Source organism: Elephas maximus, chromosome 8 (assembly GCF_024166365.1).
Source record: "Elephas maximus indicus isolate mEleMax1 chromosome 8, mEleMax1 primary haplotype, whole genome shotgun sequence".
NCBI lineage: Eukaryota > Metazoa > Chordata > Mammalia > Proboscidea > Elephantidae > Elephas > Elephas maximus.
The window spans coordinates 44,545,263-44,565,037 of record NC_064826.1 but is presented as its reverse complement, the minus strand read 5'-3'; the positions used below and the strand labels follow the sequence as shown (position 1 = coordinate 44,565,037).

The 19,775-nt window shown below is 36.0% G+C and overlaps 1 protein-coding gene across 6 annotated transcripts in view; it reads left to right on the top strand.

The window, feature by feature from the left end:
• The window catches only part of KMT2E (lysine methyltransferase 2E (inactive)), a 91,421-nt gene that overhangs the window by 58,954 nt on the left and 12,692 nt on the right, over positions 1–19,775 (top strand). For all 6 annotated transcript variants that reach the window (XM_049894453.1, XM_049894452.1, XM_049894451.1 and 3 more), the window contains 6 exons: positions 1,718–1,948; positions 2,064–2,194; positions 3,742–3,859; positions 4,981–5,090; positions 8,573–8,834; positions 9,894–9,989. In XM_049894453.1, the coding sequence (XP_049750410.1) occupies positions 1,718–1,948; positions 2,064–2,194; positions 3,742–3,859; positions 4,981–5,090; positions 8,573–8,834; positions 9,894–9,989 (948 nt within the window). The remainder of the gene's footprint in view (positions 1–1,717; positions 1,949–2,063; positions 2,195–3,741; positions 3,860–4,980; positions 5,091–8,572; positions 8,835–9,893; positions 9,990–19,775) is intronic.

Genomic DNA, 19,775 nt, shown 5'->3' with positions numbered 1-19,775 from the left:
TTTACTTTATGCTCTCTTCATTGTGTGTCATTTCACTGCTTGTTAGTATCTTTATCAGAAGTGGGATCATAGAAAATTCTAATCGGGTTATTAAACCAGTCTTGTAGTTTGTTTAGCACTGTTAAAACGTTAATCAAAAGAGGAGGTATATAAACAATTTCTAGTATTAAAACTTTGGTTCATCTGAATTTCAGTTATCACTACATTCCATGTCTCTAAACCACTACATTAGGAATAAGAATACAAAACCACATTTGGAATTTGATAGTTTATTCTTTACCATAATTGGGATTCTAGTGATTTAGTTAAATGAGTTGTCATAATATATAGTAAAATCACTGTAGAGCCACCTTAGAAGCATAAGGTGTATTAGTCATTTGTACCTCGTTTTTTAATTAGAATGCATCCTCAATTTTATAGATGCTAAAATTGCTGAGGTGGGAACAAAACTGAATAGATTTCTTTAATAAAGCAGAGGAAAGCCTAAATATAAGTAGTATCTCATATTTAAAAAAAATCTCTTCTTTATCAAATGATCACTGTAATGTAGACTAGGTGTATACATAAAATATCAGTTGGTAAACTAAGCCTACCCCCATCAAATAGTTGAGCAGCTTAATATAGTTTATATTTCATTGTAGAAAAGAATGATACTTTTTAAATAAAAATTGGTCAGTCATATGAAGAGTGGGCTGATGGAAAATTTTAGGAATGTGTTACTATGCATGTCTAAAAGGATATGTAAGGATCTCATGAAATCAGATTTTTTAATTTCACAGTTATGTTGTGCATATTATACAATTAATCTGTTTTTTTCATCAAGGTTTTCAGTATTATAAAAAGAAATTGACAAACAGCATTTATAACTAAATTGAAATTTTACGCATCCTATCCATTGTAATTTTGAATGAAGTTAACCATAAGATACAATGTGTCTTGTTATCTGCAGTAGTTGGTTCTCATCTTAAGATTGCAAATAAGAATTACCTGAATATAATTGTGGTAGTCCAGGGTTTAATGCATTTTAAAATGGTTGGTAATTGTGCCTTTCAGTAAATTGTTTTCCAATTAGAGGGTTCTTTTTATTTTGTAGCATATTAAGAAGTGGTAGTAACCTTAGCATTCATATCCTCCAAGTTTTAGGGCCACTGTGAGTTGGAATTGAATGGATGGCAATGGGTTTGGTTTTCTGGATCGAGGAGGAGCAAGTACTTTAAGCTAGAAGGTTCTTGCCCTCATTATAATAGCCCATGAATTTAGGTCATGGATCATTTTAGCTCACTTCACATTGTGTGAGTCGTGTCAAATTTATCATGCATATAATAGCACTAAATTAAGATATCAAAGTATATTTTTGTTATAAAACATGTCAGGAGATTTATTCTTAATATGAAGCATATGTTGCTCACATAATAATTATTGTCTAGTTCACCAAAGTTTCAGGTATTTCCAAGTACACTGAATGTTCCACTTGGCTACAGTAGTGATAGTGAAGCTTGAATTTCTGCTCTTCTGACTTAACTCAGCTTCTTGCAGTTTTCCAACTGATTTGCCTGGCATGGAATATAAAACTGTGGGAGGTCTTTTTTTCCACCAGGAACAACGTAGAAAGCCAAATTTTATTTCTACTTTATATTCTTTTATATAGGTCATTTATGTTTTATGTGATTTTGCATAAGTACTTCATAGATTAATGCTTTGCTTGCTATTATTTTAGGGTTCAGCTCCAGAGATTGATCCTTCATCTGATGGTTCAAATTTTGGATGGGAGACAAAAATCAAAGCATGGATGGACCGATACGAAGAGGCAAATAATAACCAGTATAGTGAGGGTGTTCAGAGGGAGGCACAGAGAATAGCCCTGAGATTAGGCAATGGAAACGACAAAAAAGAGATGAATAAATCAGATTTGAATACCAATAATTTACTTTTCAAACCTCCTGTAGAGGTAAATATAGTTTGTCAAAAAGTTAAAAATGAATATCTTTTTGTACTGTATATCTTAAGTAGCTAGCCTTAAAAGCAGCCAGGTTTAATTCATCTCAATATTATTCTGATTTTAGAGCCATATACAAAAGAATAAGAAAATTCTGAAATCTGCAAAAGATTTGCCTCCTGATGCACTTATTATTGAGTACAGAGGGAAGTTTATGCTGAGAGAACAGTTCGAAGCAAATGGATATTTCTTCAAGAGGTACATTCCTTCATTTTTCTTCTAGTTTTCTGTAGTTAAGTATTAAATTTTTGGCTATTTCACCAAACTATTGTGATTATATGTATTTTTTTCCTATGTGATGATTTCTGTATTTTAAACTGTAGGGTGGTTGAACAGTCACTAATGATAACTTTTGAACTATAATAAAATATAACATAAAAATGACTAGAGAAATTGGCAGAGACGTGTTCTCTGTCTCTTGCCTATCATGTTTAGCTAAAAATCCTCAAATCAGTCTACTTCTAATATAAACTGACAGCAATGTAAAAAAACAAATAAACCAAACCCTTTGCTTTTGAGTCGATTGTGACTCATGACGACCCCGTGTGTTAACAGAGTAGAACTGTACTCGATAGCATTTTCTTGGCTATAATCTTTGCAGAAGCAGATAGCGAGGCCTTTCTTTTGTGGCACCCTTAGGTGGGTTAGAACCGCCAACGTTTAGGTTAGAGTTGTGCACAAAGCATTTCTACCACCTAGGGACCTGACGCCGATATACCATAAAACCAAATCCGTTGCCTTTGAGTCGATGCCAACTTATAGCAGCCCTATAAGATAGAGTAGAACGGCCCCATAGGAGTGCCAAGGAGCGCATGGTGGTTTCCAGCTGCAGACCTTTTGGTTAGCAGCGCGGCACTTAACCACTATGCAACCAGGGTTTCTGAGACCAATATAAGTGAATGTTAATCATGAACTCTGATTACTACCTGAGATTACAAGGAACCTTGTCTCACTAGGACCTGTGTTAACTCCTCCTACCATAATTGCTAGAACCCAGAAAGACCTGTGGTGAGTGACTGCAGGCAGAACTACTTCGCCTTTATTAGACAGTACTGGGTTTCTTCTGCATTATTGCCACTACTTTGAGCTTCTACTTTCTTGGTATTGGAATGACATTGGAGGCCTCTTCCATGGCATGGGACTTTTGTGGGCAATAGGATCCTGGTAGCCATTGCTTCCTTAAGGTCTAGCAGTATGCTTCTGTCTCTAGGGGGTAATATTCCCAGTCTGTGTCCTCCAATTATTAAATACATTTCTTGTTGTTTGTAACTTGAACTTTTTACTAAAGATATGAAAGATACACAAGAATTCTTTTATATACCAGATTTGATCTGAAATGGATATAAATCAAACACTTTTAAATGCACCAGGAAATATGTACTTTAAAAGGCATCCGATTATGAACCATTCTGTAAATGTAGTAGTCACTCCCTTTTTATCTCTTTTTTTGGTAAACTTGGATTTCCACCTTCAGTGAGTTATCTTTGATTAATGTAAGGCTATATAAAAAAAAATTTTTTTTTTTTTATAGGCACAGGTAAAAATCTTATTAGCATAGTGACTAAGAGTGGGTTTTAGAGTCAGACTGCTTGTATTCAAATCTTGGCTTTACTAATTGTGAGCCTTTTACAAGTTAAACTCTCTGTGCCTAAGTTTTCTCGTCAGTTTACCTGTTAAGAATAACAATAACAGGAGATTGCTATTTTAAAATGTTAATAGCTTAAAATGTGTTTCTTTCTTTGTAGACCATACCCTTTTGTTTTATTCTATTCTAAGTTTCACGGGCTAGAGATGTGTGTTGATGCAAGGACTTTTGGGAATGAGGCTCGGTTCATCAGGCGTTCTTGTACACCCAATGCAGAGGTAAGCTTACAGAAGTCTTTCGTGGGGCCGGGGCAGATATCTGAGCAGTAAGTATAAAATCTGGTAGCCTGAGACACTGTAACTACTGATACTTTTTATGTCATCCAGCATCTTAGAAAATTTTAGTTGATACTAACTGTGAGGCATTAAAAGTTACTCTGCACATTAAAGAAATTGTGATGTTCCTTGTAAGAGAAAATACTGGACTCCTTTCTGTTTATCCTAGAACTTGGCTGCTAACCAAAATTCGGCAGTTCAAATCCACCAGCTGCTCCTTGGAAACCCCATGAGGCAGTTCTACTCTGTCCTATAGGGTCGCTATGAGTTGGAACCAGTTCGGCAGTACATAACACCACCAGCACAGGGGTTAAGTGTATGCTATGATTTGATCAAGTTAGATGACAAAGCTGAAAACTAAAGCAGATTTTGTATGTGCCACTATAAAAATTTTTTTATAAAATTGTATTTTAGTGTGGAGTATAAAGTAATGTTTTTGGCTTTGTTTTTCTACATGCCAAAATAAGCATTCTTAATTATATAATAATACAATGTTGCAGTTAAGAGTGTGGAATTCGGAGCCAGACTTAGTAGATTCCTATGTCTCTTCTGACTTACTAGCTTTGTAACTTTAGGAAAATTACTTAACCTATCTATGCCTCAGTTTTATCTGTAAAACAGTGGTATGAGAACTGAAGGAGTTAATACATGTAAACCACCTAGAACAATGTCTGGCTTAGAGAAGTACTCAGCTGTTTGCTGTAACATTACTGCATTTCATCAAAACTAAGTTGCAATAATAACTTAAGACTCATTAATTTCAGAGATGCTAAAATATGGGAGCAGGTGAATCTTAGAATTGATGAAATACACTATTTTTTTTATGCCACGTGGTATGCTGTAGGAGTAGGAGTAGGGGTTGGCAGTCGGCAGGGATGTTCGGTTACAAAAACTGATTTATCTCCTTCCCTGTTGGTAACTGCAGATTGGTCATTACAAGTTTTTTAATTAATGGTTTATTTTCCAAGTTGTATTTGTAAAATACTTCGAATAGTTTTCAAAATGGTAGGATGTTTCTAAGGTAGAAAATAATTTACAGATATATAAAATTATTTTTGTAACAGGTGAGACATGAAATTGAAGATGGAACCATACATCTTTACATTTATTCAATACAGAATATTCCAAAGGGAACTGAAATTACTATTGCCTTTGATTTTGACTATGGGAATTGGTAAGTTCAAGTCTATAAATATTGTACCTGTTGCTTCAAAATAGTTTCTTAATGTCCTTATTATTACCTAGACATTGTCATTACTTTCTTAGCTTTTTATATTTATTCACCATGAGAAAGTTAAAAGTACTTGAAAATAAGCATTTTTGTATCATCTTCCATTACATCATTGTTTAGTGGAGCTCTGGTGGCGCAGTTATTACGAGCTCGGCTGCTGACCAAAAGGTCGGCAGTTTGAATCCACCAGCCATTCCTTGGAAACCCTATGGGGCAGTTCTCCTCTGTCCTATAGGGTCTCTATGAGTTGGAATCAACTTGACGGCAGCAGGTTTGGTTTTTTAGTTTTCTTAACTTCCCCTGTTACTGTGATTTAAATGTTCCTAGTAACTATAATTAATAATCCTAATTCAGCCATACAACACTGACCTGGTTTATATGAGATTTTGTATTTCCTTTTATTCTTGTATTTTAGGGGATACGGTTCTTAGTTATACAGTTAGTTTGGTTAATCAGTATGAACGAGTAAATTTTTTTGCCCTTCAAAACAAGTTGTACCAAATTTTCTTTGCAGTGTGAATTGAAAGGATTTTCAAACACTAGGGGGGAAAATGTTAATTCTGAGTCTAGAAATGTCCATTTGTTTTTAAAAAGTTAATACACAAAAGGTATAAACAGTAATACAAACGTGTGTATGGAATTCTCAAATCAAGAAACAAAACATTGTCCATTGACAACCCCTTATGTTTAACAGCCAGATTGCATCTCATCTTCCCTTTTCCCTCCTTCTCCAGAGATGACCAACCACTGGCCTTACTTTGGTACATTTCTTTAACGTTTTACTGTTTTCGTATAATACCTAGTATTTTGTGTATTTTTAAACTTTATATAAATTGTTACATATTGTATTCCTCTGTATTCAGCTTTTCTCATTCATTACTTTTGTGACATTTAACCGTATTATTATATGTATGTAGCTCTGGTTCATTTGTTTTCCCTGCTGATGACATTTATCTGTCCGTTTCATTATTGATGACTCTTTAACAAAAAGTGTTCCTTTGACCTTCTGCACATATCTGCTGTATACATGTTCTTTCCATGTTAGTTACCTAGGAGTGGAATTGCTGAGTTACAGAATGTATACAGTCTTAGATTTACTAGACACTGGTAAATTACTCTCCAAAGAATCTTGTACCAATTCACTTTCCCACAGTAATTTAGTTCCCTGCTCCATTTCTTTAAGACTTAAAATTGATCCTAATCTCCGTGAAATGGTGTCTTTTTATATTTTAGAAATTGTCATTTTCCTTGATTATTAATGAATCCAAGGATCTATTTATTTAAATCAAGTACCATGCAGATACTTATTTCCTTGGACAAAGTGTCTAAAGTTGAGAGAGTAAACAGCTACTACAACAAAATAAATATAATTTAAACAGAATCAAAGCCAGTATTTTTTAAACAACTAAATGTGTATCTATTTCCAATCTCCATTTTATTTTGCCCATGAAGAAACAGTTCACAGATAAAACTAAAGAGACATTTCTCACAAAAATCTTAAGGCAGTAAAACAATTTTCCTGAATCTGTTTTTTCATACTATAGTTTTGTAAATAAAACACATGTATGCAGTTTTGCCTCCCTTTGAAGATCATACATAATAAAATCTGTAAGGCTATTCATAAATGAATATAGGACACAATCTCATGGCCTGATATCTTCCACCCAAAATTTGATTGTTTTTACCAATGATCTCGTTATATATTCATTTGTCATTTGGAGTTCCTCTCTTGTGAATTGCCTAATTATGTTATCTGTCCCTTTTCCTGCTGGGTAGTCTTTTTCTTCCTGAAAATTTTTTGGAGTTCTTTATATCCAGAATATATATATTCTGTAGTCTTTTGAGCTATCCTATTGTGTATTTTATTTTTTAAACTTTGTTTGTTATCCTTTTTAAATACAGAAGTCTTTAATGTCCACATTTTCTCTAAACTAAATTTCTCTTCAGCTTGCACCTCTGCCTGATTTTTGGAGCCTAATTTATCACTGATAACTTCAGCTATTCTTTTTGAGCCATTTCTCCCTTAGAAAGTAGGCAGTTTAGCATAATGCCTCTTTACTCATTGATTTGAGAGACTGTGTATCCCTTGGTGGTCAAGAATAAAAGCTTTTTATTATCTGCCTGGTTTCAAGTCCTAGCTTGGTTTTGTACTAGCTGTGTAACCTTGGACCATCTTCTTCACTTTGTGTCTCATTACCTCAAGTATAGGATGAGAATAACAACAATATTCAGCTAACAGGGACATGCTGAAGATTCAGTGAGTTAACCCATAGAAAGTGGCGTTTAAAACAGTTCCAGTCTCAGAGTACATGCTTCATAAACATTACCTGTTGTCATCATCATTATTTGCAGTCTGTTATCCTAAAATTAAGGAAAATACCTAGGAAGAGATTCAAGCTAGTTTGTCAATACCTGATTTTGCAGGGTGGGGAGTAGGACCATAAAATGTTTGAGTTCTACCCCTGGTTCACAGGATTAAGCAGTTTGACTTAACACCTGTCTAGCAGTGTTGAAAGTGAATGAGTAGGAATATTAGAAAATTGGAAAAGTAAATTGTTTTTATTGTAAACAAACTACTTAAAACATGCAAAGTTGGAGACTTCTGTTAACTGAGATTTCGGCATTTAGCTTGTATCCTAGAGATGAACTAAATGTTGGTAGTACTACTGTAGACATAAAGAGGGCAGAGAGTTGAGAAATACTGAAGAGATGAAACGTGTGTGGGCATTGGAGTCATACAGAGCTATATCTGAATGCCATCCCTACCAGTTATTAACTGTGACTTTGGATGAGATACGACCCTCTCTGAACTGTTATTTCATCTGTAAAATGGGAGTGTAATATTTATCATCACTGTGAAAATGTGAGACAGTGCAATTATTTTTCAAGCTTCCTCTTAAAAGAGGAATACTTAAGAGGGGCAAAGGAAATGTAACTTTAAATTTTTTAAAGTAGCTTTTTAAAGAAGTCTGGTTATTCAAATCATTCCTTAAATTATAAGATAAACCTAGTTAAGGTTTGGTATTTATTACACCTAACATTTTTTATGTATGTCAAACTTCAGGTCAGTAGTTTTTTGTTTTCAGAACATATACTTTATCATATCTGGGACCACTGAAATAATTATACTTTTTGCCTTAGTGTTATTTTGTGTTAGCTACATTATCATTTTACCTAAAAAACTTAAAGCTTTGAGTTTTTTGGTTGAAGATTCAATCTCTGGTCAGAAACTAACTTCCAATAATAACATTGTTTTTATGAGAAAATAAAATTTCATTTGAAATAGTAACCAGGAATGCAAAGTAGTAAAAAGTAAGGATTGCGTATAATTAGTATACAATTTTGTGGAATCGGAGCTGAAAATAGATTGGAAGATCTTACAGCTTTGCTTTGTATCTTGAATATTTCACTGATTATCTTTCTAGTAAGTACAAGGTGGATTGCGCATGCCTCAAAGAAAATCCAGAGTGCCCTGTTATAAAACGTAGTTCGGAATCCACGGAAAACATCAATAGTGGTTATGAGACCAGAAGGAAAAAAGGAAAAAAAGACAAGGATATTGCAAAAGAAAGAGATACACAAAATCAGAATAATGCTTTGGACTGTGAAGGAACCAACAAAATGAAGAGCCCAGAAAGTAAACAGAGAAAGCTTTCTCCACTGAGATTATCAGTATCAAATAATCAGGTACTGATATACATGCTTTAGTGATTCTTGATGAAAGAAATCGAGTTAACAAGGGAAAACAATTTTGTCATTTTTAAACCTTTTTGTTTCATGTAAAATTGCTTGTTTAAAATATTTTTAAGTCTATTCTGTTATTTTATGAAGTATTTGTAGGTGTAAAATACAAGTTCTGCTAGAATTTGTATATTTATTACTAAGAAATAATTTAGCCATTAAATCCTTAAGGAATTGAATATAAGATTTTTCTAAGACTGGTGATTTTAAAAAATCTTCTGGGTGGCCATTTTATGTTCATAATCAGTGTTTTTACTTAAAATCTTAAGCCATAAAATTTTCTTCCTTAAAAATTTGAAACACAGTAATTACCATATTTCTACATAAATAACATGCTCCTTCTATGTTTGTTTGCCAACTGCACCCTCCCCCCACGAGGTATTTTTGTAAGCACGCTAATTGTGAAAAATTGGCATAGTGGCACTTAGGAAAATACCTAGGAAGGGGAGGGCATGTTTGGTAAACAAAGGTAGAAGGCGTGAGTTATTTGCATAAAAATACTGCATATCAATCTTATAAGGGTGCTACAAAATAGCAAGTAAGATTTTTGAGAAGAAAATCAGTAAGGATACATATTATATGCCCCCTAAATAAATAGAAGCATGTGAAAATAAAGTAAAGGCTTGTTCGCTTCCACTACATTATTTTTACTAAGAATATGTTTTAAAGTGAACATTTATTGAGGACTCTGTAGGCACTGGGTTTTGTGAAATAATTACATTTATGTTTTGGGAAGAATATAAACATAAGGCCATGCTACTATGTATGACCTTCTGGGTTCTTTATTGATAAGAACTCTATTGATTAGAACTTTAAAAACCAAAAATATTTGATTGCTCGATTTTGAAATGTTTCTTGAATTAGGAGACCAGTTTTAAATTTCTTAATAGGTAGGCTTGTAATTTTCATATGTTGTTTGCTTGTAAAGTAGTGGTTGAAAGACATTTTTATTTAGTTTATTGATGAAATAGCACTTTCTATAAAGCAGTCATTTCCATCTTTCAGGAACCAGATTTTATTGATGATATAGAAGAAAAAACTATTAGCAATGAAGTTGAAATGGAATCAGAGGAGCAGATTGCAGAAAGGAAAAGGAAGATGGTAAGTTGGGAAGTCAGTAGCTGCCTAATGCTGTTGCTTCTGCGTAGTGACAGCTGCTCTTCCCGTAGGAATTGTTGCTGCCGTTACCTGGACTTTGACTGTCCTTTGTCTGAAGTTAGCAACTTTGAATCCTTGATGTGCCATTAGAAATTCTAATTGGCTTTATCATTATCATTCAAGTAATTTCCACTAATCTTGTATATTTTTACTTTGTGTTAGACATTTAAGAATGTATGACATTTAAATATTTTAAACATTTTTGAAGCTGAGAACTATTAATAAATTTTAATGCCACATTACTGTTTAAAATGTCTTTCATTAGCTAAATTTTATTTTCTCTCTCCAGGATTTAGTATAAACCAAGAACTGAACTTTAAAGCTCATAACAGCACCAAATAAGTGGCTTATGAAAAAAACAAAAACACCCCCCCCCCCTCAGTTCGGTAGCTACGTCCTTCTGTATTCTCATACTATCATAAAATAAGGTTTTTATTAAAATAAAGTTTTGGGTTCATATTCCTTGTACTATTTATTTGCAAATACCAATATAAAAACTAGGATAAGATACTTTCTCACAAATTGATGGTAATTTAGTGTTCAATATAATGTTAAGAAAGTACTATAGTTAAGAAATTATTAATCATACTTCGAGTGCCCCAGGATTTGAAAATGAGCTCACAAACTAATGATCTTCGTGTTAAGTTTCACCATTCCCTTCTTCCGTGCTTTAGTGGTTCGCATGCTATATTCCATGGAATCCCAAGCGTCATACACTTAGGGGTGTGATCTCTAAAAGCGGTCATTGTAGGCCTACTATAATTATCGATTTATTGATGCTATTCACAGTTGTGAAAAACAATGCAGAACTGTCTCACAGCCTCAGGATTTTAGAAACTGTTCTTTTGGGAGAGGGTAGGGTTAGAGATAGGAGACAGGCAAATTACGGAGAATATACTGGAGGACGTTGGTTATAAAGGAGTTCCTATACCTAATTAACTTAAACCTTTTTCAAGATTCAGCTACATGTGAATTACTATACCTATCCAGATTCCGCTGCCTCTTTCTCTTGACTGTAGATTTTTAGTAGTAACGTCCCGTTCCTTGCAGTTGCCCACAGTCTTGTATTTGTATTAATCCTGCAGAAACTTTTGGGAAAATAACTTTAAGAGTATCATTGGTTACTGTATGAGGCATGTGTCTGGTTGGAGGAGGAGGCTATTAAGAACCACTTGAAAAAAATGTATGAAATGCAAAAAAACAAAACAAAAAATCTGGAGGTTCTATACCTGCAAAATATTTTATTTAGATTGCTTTCTGTTTAAAAGTTCATACGGGTACGGAGCTACTTTTACACTATATCCTCCTGTCAGTGCTGAGAAACTTAGAACATTCTGATTTCCAGTTCCCAGAAGAAAATGGATGCCCTTTTTGATGCTGAACTTGGTGGAACTTAAAAAGATATATATGGAATGGCTTACTTGGGAATCCATTTTTGGTCCTGTTGATTTTGCTTATAAATATGCTAGATTAATGTAGAAGAACACTTCAAAGTGTTTATATCCATCTTAGCATATTCATTCTAAGATCTGCTACTAATGTGGCTGTGAAGCCTGGATATTTTTATGGGACTAAAATGTGGAAAACTTGAAAAGTGTGTTATGTCTGGTATTGTGAAAGGATGTGAAATAAAAATTTAAAAATCTTCTTTTGGCTCCTTGACCAGTAACCCCTCAAAGTCATTGCAGTTCTATTATTTTTAATTGGTACATTTGTGTTGATGTTTGAATTACTGAATTTTTAGATATACACAGTCAGTCAGCAGAACACGAGAACACACATCCTGGGATGCCTGAGCAATTAGCGTTTTTTTCCCCCTAACTTTGAGGGCCAAAATACTTGGTTTTGAAAAGCTGAAAAATAAATCACTATTTTTCTCGTGTTTGCGGTATTGGTTAGATAAACATCAGTAGTTGGGAAGATAAGGTCAAATCAAAAAGTGGCAACTCAACTAAAAACAAACAAAAAACAGGACAAAGTGAAAACAGTATTAATACTACTCCAGAGAAATTTGTTAGACTGATTTAAATTTTCTCCTGTGACAGAACTGACTTTTGATCCATAATGGAGATGGTAGCTAGCATATATACTTACCAGATTGTGATAAAAGGAGTTAGTCATACCCTCCTGGTAAATAAATTCCCGTTAAAGAAAGTGTGAAAAAACCACCATGTAGTCTACAAACTTAAAAGTACTTCAAGTCATTTTTTTGTAGTGTAGCTTGAACTATATGAATTTGTGGATACTTGACTAATTTTACCTACACAAATGGCAGTTTCACACAAAACCTAATATTTAGCATCTTGCTCAGTCTCTAAAAATTGTACCAGTGGATTTATGTATTTTGGTTGCTGACTTTGCTTCTTTTTGATGAGACTGGAAGGCTAGACAATGCCTCTGCCTTCAGGGGCATTTACAAAAACAACTACATTGTAGCAGGAGGAGGTAACCAAACCCATTGCTGTCCCTTGGATTACCCTATAGGACAGAGTAGAACTGCCACATAGGGTTTTCAAGGCTGTAAATTTCTACAGAAGCAGACTGCCACATTTTTCTCCCACGCAGCAGCTGGTAGACCTACCTACCTTTCAGTTGGCTGCCAAGTGCTTCACCAGCACTCCTAGAAGTGGTAAAAAATCAAAAACGACACCCATTGCTGTTGAGTCAGTTCTGAGTCATAGCGACCCTATAGGACGTAGTAGAACTACCCCGTAGGGTTTCCAGGGAGCAGCTGGTGGATTCAGACTGCCAACCTTTTGGTTATCAGCCAAGGTGGAGGCTGTGGTAGTTGTGGTCCATTAGTAAAGGAGATATAAATATGGTGGATCACTTATTGCTGGGAGGATCTGAGACTGTTTCATGAACGAGGGTAGTATTTGTGATACACCTTATGAGCAGGCTTTTAAGAAGTAAAGATTTAACCTGTATATAGAAGCAAACTGGTGGCTACCTCGTATGGAATTGAATGGTTGCTTATTTCTGCAGGGGAGATAGGCTAGAGGTAAGAGAAGTGTGATTAATCCTTTTTGGCTAGGATTATAGCTGGTTGGGTGCGGGGAGGGTATAGGGAGATAAGGTTGGTTACAGACCACAAAAATGTGAAATGATTTTATGAAAAAACATCAAATCATTTGTGTGTGCGTGCGTGCTTTAGATGGTTTACAGAGCAAATCAGTTTATCATTAAATTTAACGTGTTTTGTAACACTGGTGCCAGCCCCACAACATGTCAACACTCCCCCCTTCTTGGTCTTGGGTTCCCCCCTACCAGCTTTCCTGTCCCCTCCTGCCTTCTCATGCTTGCCCCCCTGGGCTGGTGTGCCCATTTAGTCTCCATTTATGGGCTTGTCTAATTTTTGGCTGAAGGGTGAACCTCAGGAGTGACTTCAGTACTGAGTGAAAAAGGGTGTACAGGGGCCATACTCTTGGGGTTTCTCCAGTTTCTGGTCTTTTTTGGATTTGTTTTGTTCTACATTTTTCTCCTGCTCTGTCCATGATCCTGTTGTGATCCCTGTCAGAGAACAGTGGGTGGTGGTAGCTGGGCAGCACCTAGTTGTGCTGGACTCAGTCTGGTGGAGGCTGTGGTAGTTGTGGTCCATTAGTCTTTTGGACTAATCTTTCCCTTGTGTCTTTGGTTTTCTTCATTCTCCCTTGCTCCAGATGGGGTGAGACCAGTGGAGAATCTTAGATGGCCACTCACAAGCTTTTAAGACCCCATATGCTACTTACCAAAGTAGAATGTAGAACATTTTCTTTGTAAACCATGTTATGCCAGTTGAGCTAGATGTTCTTCGAGACCCTGGTCCCCACAGCCTTCAGCCTAGTAATTCAGTCCTTCCAGTTTTTGGGATGTGTCTGTGGAGCTACCGTCACCTTGCCTTGGAAAAGTTGTGCTGGCTTCCCCAGTATTGTGTATTACCCACTTACCTATTGTCTAGTTAGTGTTTTTCTCTCCTCACCCCACCCCACCCCTCTCCTCCTTTGTAATCATCAAAGATTGTGTGTAAACCTTTTCATGAGTTTTTATAGTAGTGGTCTCATACAGTATTTGTCCTTTTGTGACATATTTCACTCAGCATAATGCCCTCCAGATTAATGCATGTTGAGATAGTTCAGATTCCTCATTGTTGCATAGTATTTCATTGTTTGTATGTACCATAGTTTACCCATTCATCTGTTGGTGGGTATCTAGGTTGTTTCCATCTTTTTGCTATTGTAAATGTTGCAGTGAACATGGGTGTGCATATGTTTTTGTATGATGGCTCTTATTTCTCTAGGATATATTCCTAGGAGTAGGATTGCTGGATCACATGGTATTTCTGTTTCCAGCTTTTTAAGGAAGCACCATATCGTTTTCCAAAATGGTTCTACCATTTTGCATTCTGACCAGCAGTGTATAAGGGTTCCAGTCTCCCCACAGCCTCTCCAACAATTGTTTTTTTTTTGATTCATGCCAGTAATGTTGGGGTGTGATAGTATCTCATTTTAGTTTTGATTTGCATTTCTGTAATGGCTAGTGATCGATAGCATTTCCTCATGTGTGAGCTGCCTGAATGTTGTCTTTGGTGAAGTTTCTTGGATTTGTTTTATTAACATTTCCTTTTCCCTACGTTTTCTGTTTTTTGGTTCCTTCCCCCTACCCCCCGCCCCTTAGTTCTTAGGACGTTAAAGCAATTGACTGCTAACCAAAAGGTCGGTGATTTGAAACCACCAGTGACTCGGTGGGAGAAGGATGCGGCAGTCTGCTTCCTTAGAGTTACAGCCTTGGAAACCCTGAGGGGTCGCTGTGACTTGGAACGAACTCAATGGCAGTGGGTTTAGGAAGTTCTTAATCTGCTTACAGAAGCCAACTTGTAGCTGAACTGCATGGGACTGAATGGAAAGCTACGGTATATTTCTACTTCAGCGAGTAAGAGTTAATTCTTAAGCAGTAGGTTAAAACTGGGTTGAGAGAATCTTACAGTAAGCGCAGTTAAGCTATGGCATTACAAATACTGTAGGCTGTACACACTCACCTAATTCCAAACCAGGGCGCCACTTATCCCCCACGTACACGTTAGTTAAGGTGGGATTCATTAGGTGGTTGTAGCCTTGCCACAGGGGAAGGGGGTTAGATACTGTGAAGAGCACCTTAGTTACTGAACAAGTGATTGTTTAAAAATATAATACTTTTGAAAGATAAGAAGGTGGCTTCCTTTCTCCTCCTCCCCCATTTATAATGGCATGAAAAAAACCTATATAGTATTTTTAAAATACTGTGTTTTCAAAAGTTTTCTATAACCTCATTAAAGTAACTGCCCTGGGAATACACTCTTGGTGTAGTATTTGATGGCCTATTATAGTCAGATCGCTTAACTGAAGTCCATGAAGGTTGTTTAGTAGGTATTCACATTTAGAAGGGTAGAAACATGAGAAACAACAAGAAGGAGATTAAGTAGTAGTTACCTATATATGAGATTCCTAAAATTAGCAGGCAGCTAAGATAGTCTGTATAAAATCTCACTAGAATATAAGTTCCATGAGAGCAAAAATTTGTTAGGTTTTTTTTTTTTTTTTTGGGTCACAGCCCCAGTTCCTAGGGGAGAAAAATGGTTGGCTTTTATAAAAGTAGATGCTCAATAAATATTCATGGCAGCCATTTGAGAAAAAAGATACACCCTTAAGTGCGAACTAAATGAAGCTTCCTATAGCCCAGGTAAGGAGCCCTCGTGGCACAATGGTTAAAGCACTCGGCTAGTAATCAGGAGGTTAGCAGTTCAAAAATCCGCCAGCCAATACATGAAAGAAAAAACCCCGACGATCTACTCCCATAAAGATTACAAACCCTATGGGGCAATTCCACTGTACTTCAGGAATCAGCTGGACAGTTCACGAAAACATCATAGTCCATGTAGTGTGCTGGAGGCCTTGCCAGGATGCGGAATTTTCTTGCCACAATATACCCAGTCCTCGTCATTCATATCAAAGTATTCCACAAAACTCTGAGATGTTCTATGAAAAAGACAGTGCTGTGGCCATTTCAGTTTAGTAAACACTATATACCATATTCCCCACATTTGAGATTCTCAGGACACATGGTGTGTTTAAAAACCCTTGAGAGATCATGATGTTGACTAATAATCATTTATTTTTCTAAGGGCTGGCTTTCTCTCATCATTGTTTAGGAATTGAATTTTTAAAGATGAGTAACAACATTATGGTATTGAATAGCAAAAGGGACCCGCTTGTTTTTATAGGTATTCTGGTTCAAATAAAATTAGGATATTAAGCTTTAGCTGCCTTGTAATAAATTCAAGATTTCCAAAATCTTGTTTTAAATGCTTCCAGTTTATATGACTTCAAGTAACAGTGATGCATGTTTTGTATGTGTTCAACTCTTACTCACTGAACAAAAGTTTGTTCGCTACATGCTGAACACCATTTGAGGTACTGGGCATCGATACACTGGTGAGCAAGCAAGGCAAGGTCCTCGCCCTGGACAATCTTTCATAGAGGACGAGATGCAGGGAATAATGAACATCTATGAAGATAAAATAAATCATCGTATGATGAAGAGGAACTAGGGATACCACACAAGCTACACAGGAATGATTTTCATTGGTAACCGATTATCTTATTTTTTAAAGACTGGTAAATTAATCTCTAATTGATAAAAAGGGTAAGGGAGGTACTTTTGCACAAGGAACGTTTTAGCTTCTGTACAATTTCAAGACTTTAGTGTAGACCAGTTGGGCAGGTGGGCTCTGGCATTTCCCTTCCCTTTAATATTTTGGGCAGTATCTTTTTCACATTTAAGAAAAGCTACTCCTAGTCAGCAGCAAGGCAGAAAAGTAAATCAGGAGTCCATCGATGCCCTCATTCATTTTGTTTCCTTCTCAATTCATAGACCCCACTACTAGCAAATTACTCCTAGTCAGCAGCAAGGCAGAAGAGTAAATCAGGAGTCCATCGATGCCCTCATTCATTTTGTTTCCTTCTCAATTCATAGACCCCACTACTAGCAAATTTCCCTCTAAAGCTATTACAGCATCCATAAATTCATAAACTTTTACTCATTTTCAAGTTATCAGCTATGTTTCTCTAATTGGGATAAATATTAACAATTTACTCATTAAAGTTCGTCAGTTGCAATGTTACATAAATATACAAGTGTATATATAAATGCAGTTTCCAAATCACATTGAGCCTAAGTGGAAATATCATTCTCTGTTATGTAACCCTCGGACTATATAGACCTGAGTTTTCTGTATCTGTTGAACAGGAGGCTTAGACAAGAGCTCTATAATTTTTTCCAACTATAAAGTTATGATTTCAAGTTGAATTTCTGTGTAAGTATATTTCTACTTTGAAGCACCATGTTAGAATAAAAATTCTCAAAATACCTACCCCTCAAGTGATAAAATCCTATAAAGGGCTATTATTAAGCAGATTTTTTCTTATAGGAAATTACAATACTCTATATTTGCTGTTGTAAAGCCTTAAACTATGTCATAAAAGCAACCTGCAGATAGATCTCAATCAACACTAAAGCATTAATGGTGTGTCAAAAACGAATGCAGTCTTCCTGAAACGCAGCCATATCTGATTCTCATTGTGTATCAGGTTCGTTCTATTGTCCAGCTCATGGAATACACAGGTCACAGTAGTCGCTCTATGTAAGAAATGTGACCTAAATTACATCAGGCACAGGTGTTAGGTTCTATGGACAATCTGCTGGGAGATTAAAAAGGTCTCCAAATTGATCACCTACAGTCAGCTGCAACTCCTTCAAGCTACCTATACAGCTGTTGTTTTTCAGTTAGATTTATAAAATGAATGGTAAGCTTTCAGTTATTAGATACTGTATATTTAGGTATATGTCAAAGAATGTATCAGATGCAGCAGTGAGTATAGAGCTGAATGACACAAACTTTAAGGAATTTAAAGTAGGTAGATGCAGCAAGATGTGTTTACATGCCCATACAAGGTTTGTGTGCTTTAAGGTGAAGCTAGGTTACAACTATTAGGAAATCTGTTCAGTGCTTTCAGCTGTATTCTTACTCAGTTAACAGCTCTGGTAATTGCCTTATGTGTAGTATGTCAGTGGTTATTAGAAAGAAGAGTAAATTGGGAGCAAGGAAACTTGGACAATTATTTCTCTGCTTTTGGTGGGTCATTTAATGTACATGGACTTTATTAGAATAAAATGAGATTATTTTTTAAGATCCTGACCAGCTCTAAAACATTTCAGATCATCCCTAAGGTTTTGCTTTGACTACCCATTACTTCTATTTACAAGGGAGTTCAATTTTTAATTGAATGATTTTGAGTGTTTACATCATAGAATTTTATTCTCTCACTCCCACCATCCAAAGTAAGTGAATACTAAACTATGTTAAAGAAACATCTTTTGGCATAAACTCATATTTATCTTAGAAACACCCTGGATAATTATAGAAAGTTTCTTTCTAGATGCCTGGCTTATGGGTAATTTTTTTTTCTTCTGTATATAAAATGATACCTCCTCCTTTTAGACAAGTTTTTTTCCAGAACAATATACTTTTCCCACATCTACTTTGCTTTTTTTTTAAGAGGTAAGTATCCCCCCCAACGTGGTTCATCAGGCAAAGCAATTTAAAAAATGATCTTTGTTACTCCAGATTTCCAAATTTAGGGTTTTAGAAAAGCCCTAATATACAGGAACAGGAGTCCCTGGATGGTGCAGACGGTTAAGTGCTCAGCTACTAACTGAAAGGTTGGTGGTTCAAGTCTACCTACAGGCACCTCAGAAGAAAGGCCTGATGATCTACTTCCAAAAGGGTAGTTTCCACAGCCACTGAAAATCCTATGGAGTGCAGTTCTACGCTGAAACACGTGGTTGCCATGAGTCAGAATCAATTCCACAGCAACTGGTTTTTTTTTTTTAATATACAGAAACGAGTTTTTTGAGAGAGAGAGAGAGAGAGGCATAAGGCAAAACGGGTCAAGGGAGAGTAATAAGAAATTTGAAAGACTTGAGACATAGAATGGTCTAAAGAATTCAGCTTTAAAACCTCCAGTTTGCAGTTAAGAGCGTATTTTGCAGATGCTACTTAATTTAGTGTCTGATTACCCACGCCAGACTAGGAGAGAGCTAAAATGCAGATGTGTATGTACGAACAAGTATCTTCCCTCTTTGGACCTTAGTTCCCTGGGTGAGGATAACACATTTTTAAAAGAGTAGCACATTTGTAGTGTGGGAATTTACTGTGTAACAGTTTAGAAATTTGTAAGTATTCTCAGAGTTTTGTTGGCATACTGCTTTGCTCCCTTAAGGTGTAACAAAGAAAAAATACAAGAAAGAGTAAGCAGTTTCCAGAGTGTAGGTGTCTTGATGCTTGAATCTCTGCTGATAATTACTGGAACTAAAGCTCCAATGTTGACAAGACCGTGGCAGCCAGACCTTGAGTTTCTGATCTTTCTTTCTTTCTTCCCCACATCGATGACAATAAAGGAGGAAAGACAAATGGATCTGAGCCTCAGGACCTGGTTCTTTTCATTTGGAGAACTGGACAGTTGATGGACGTGCTTCCTGTTTCTGGTTGAGAGCTGAAGCATTTGCCAGGCCCACTGGTCAAGGCTCTGGGTCTTGCTTTTAATGTTCTCCATCCAAGGAGAACTGATGTTCAAAGGAACTCTTGCTGTTCCTCAGTCCCTGCCTTGAACTGTCAGTATAAGACAGGAAGAGCAGAAGGTAGAGGAATGCCTTATA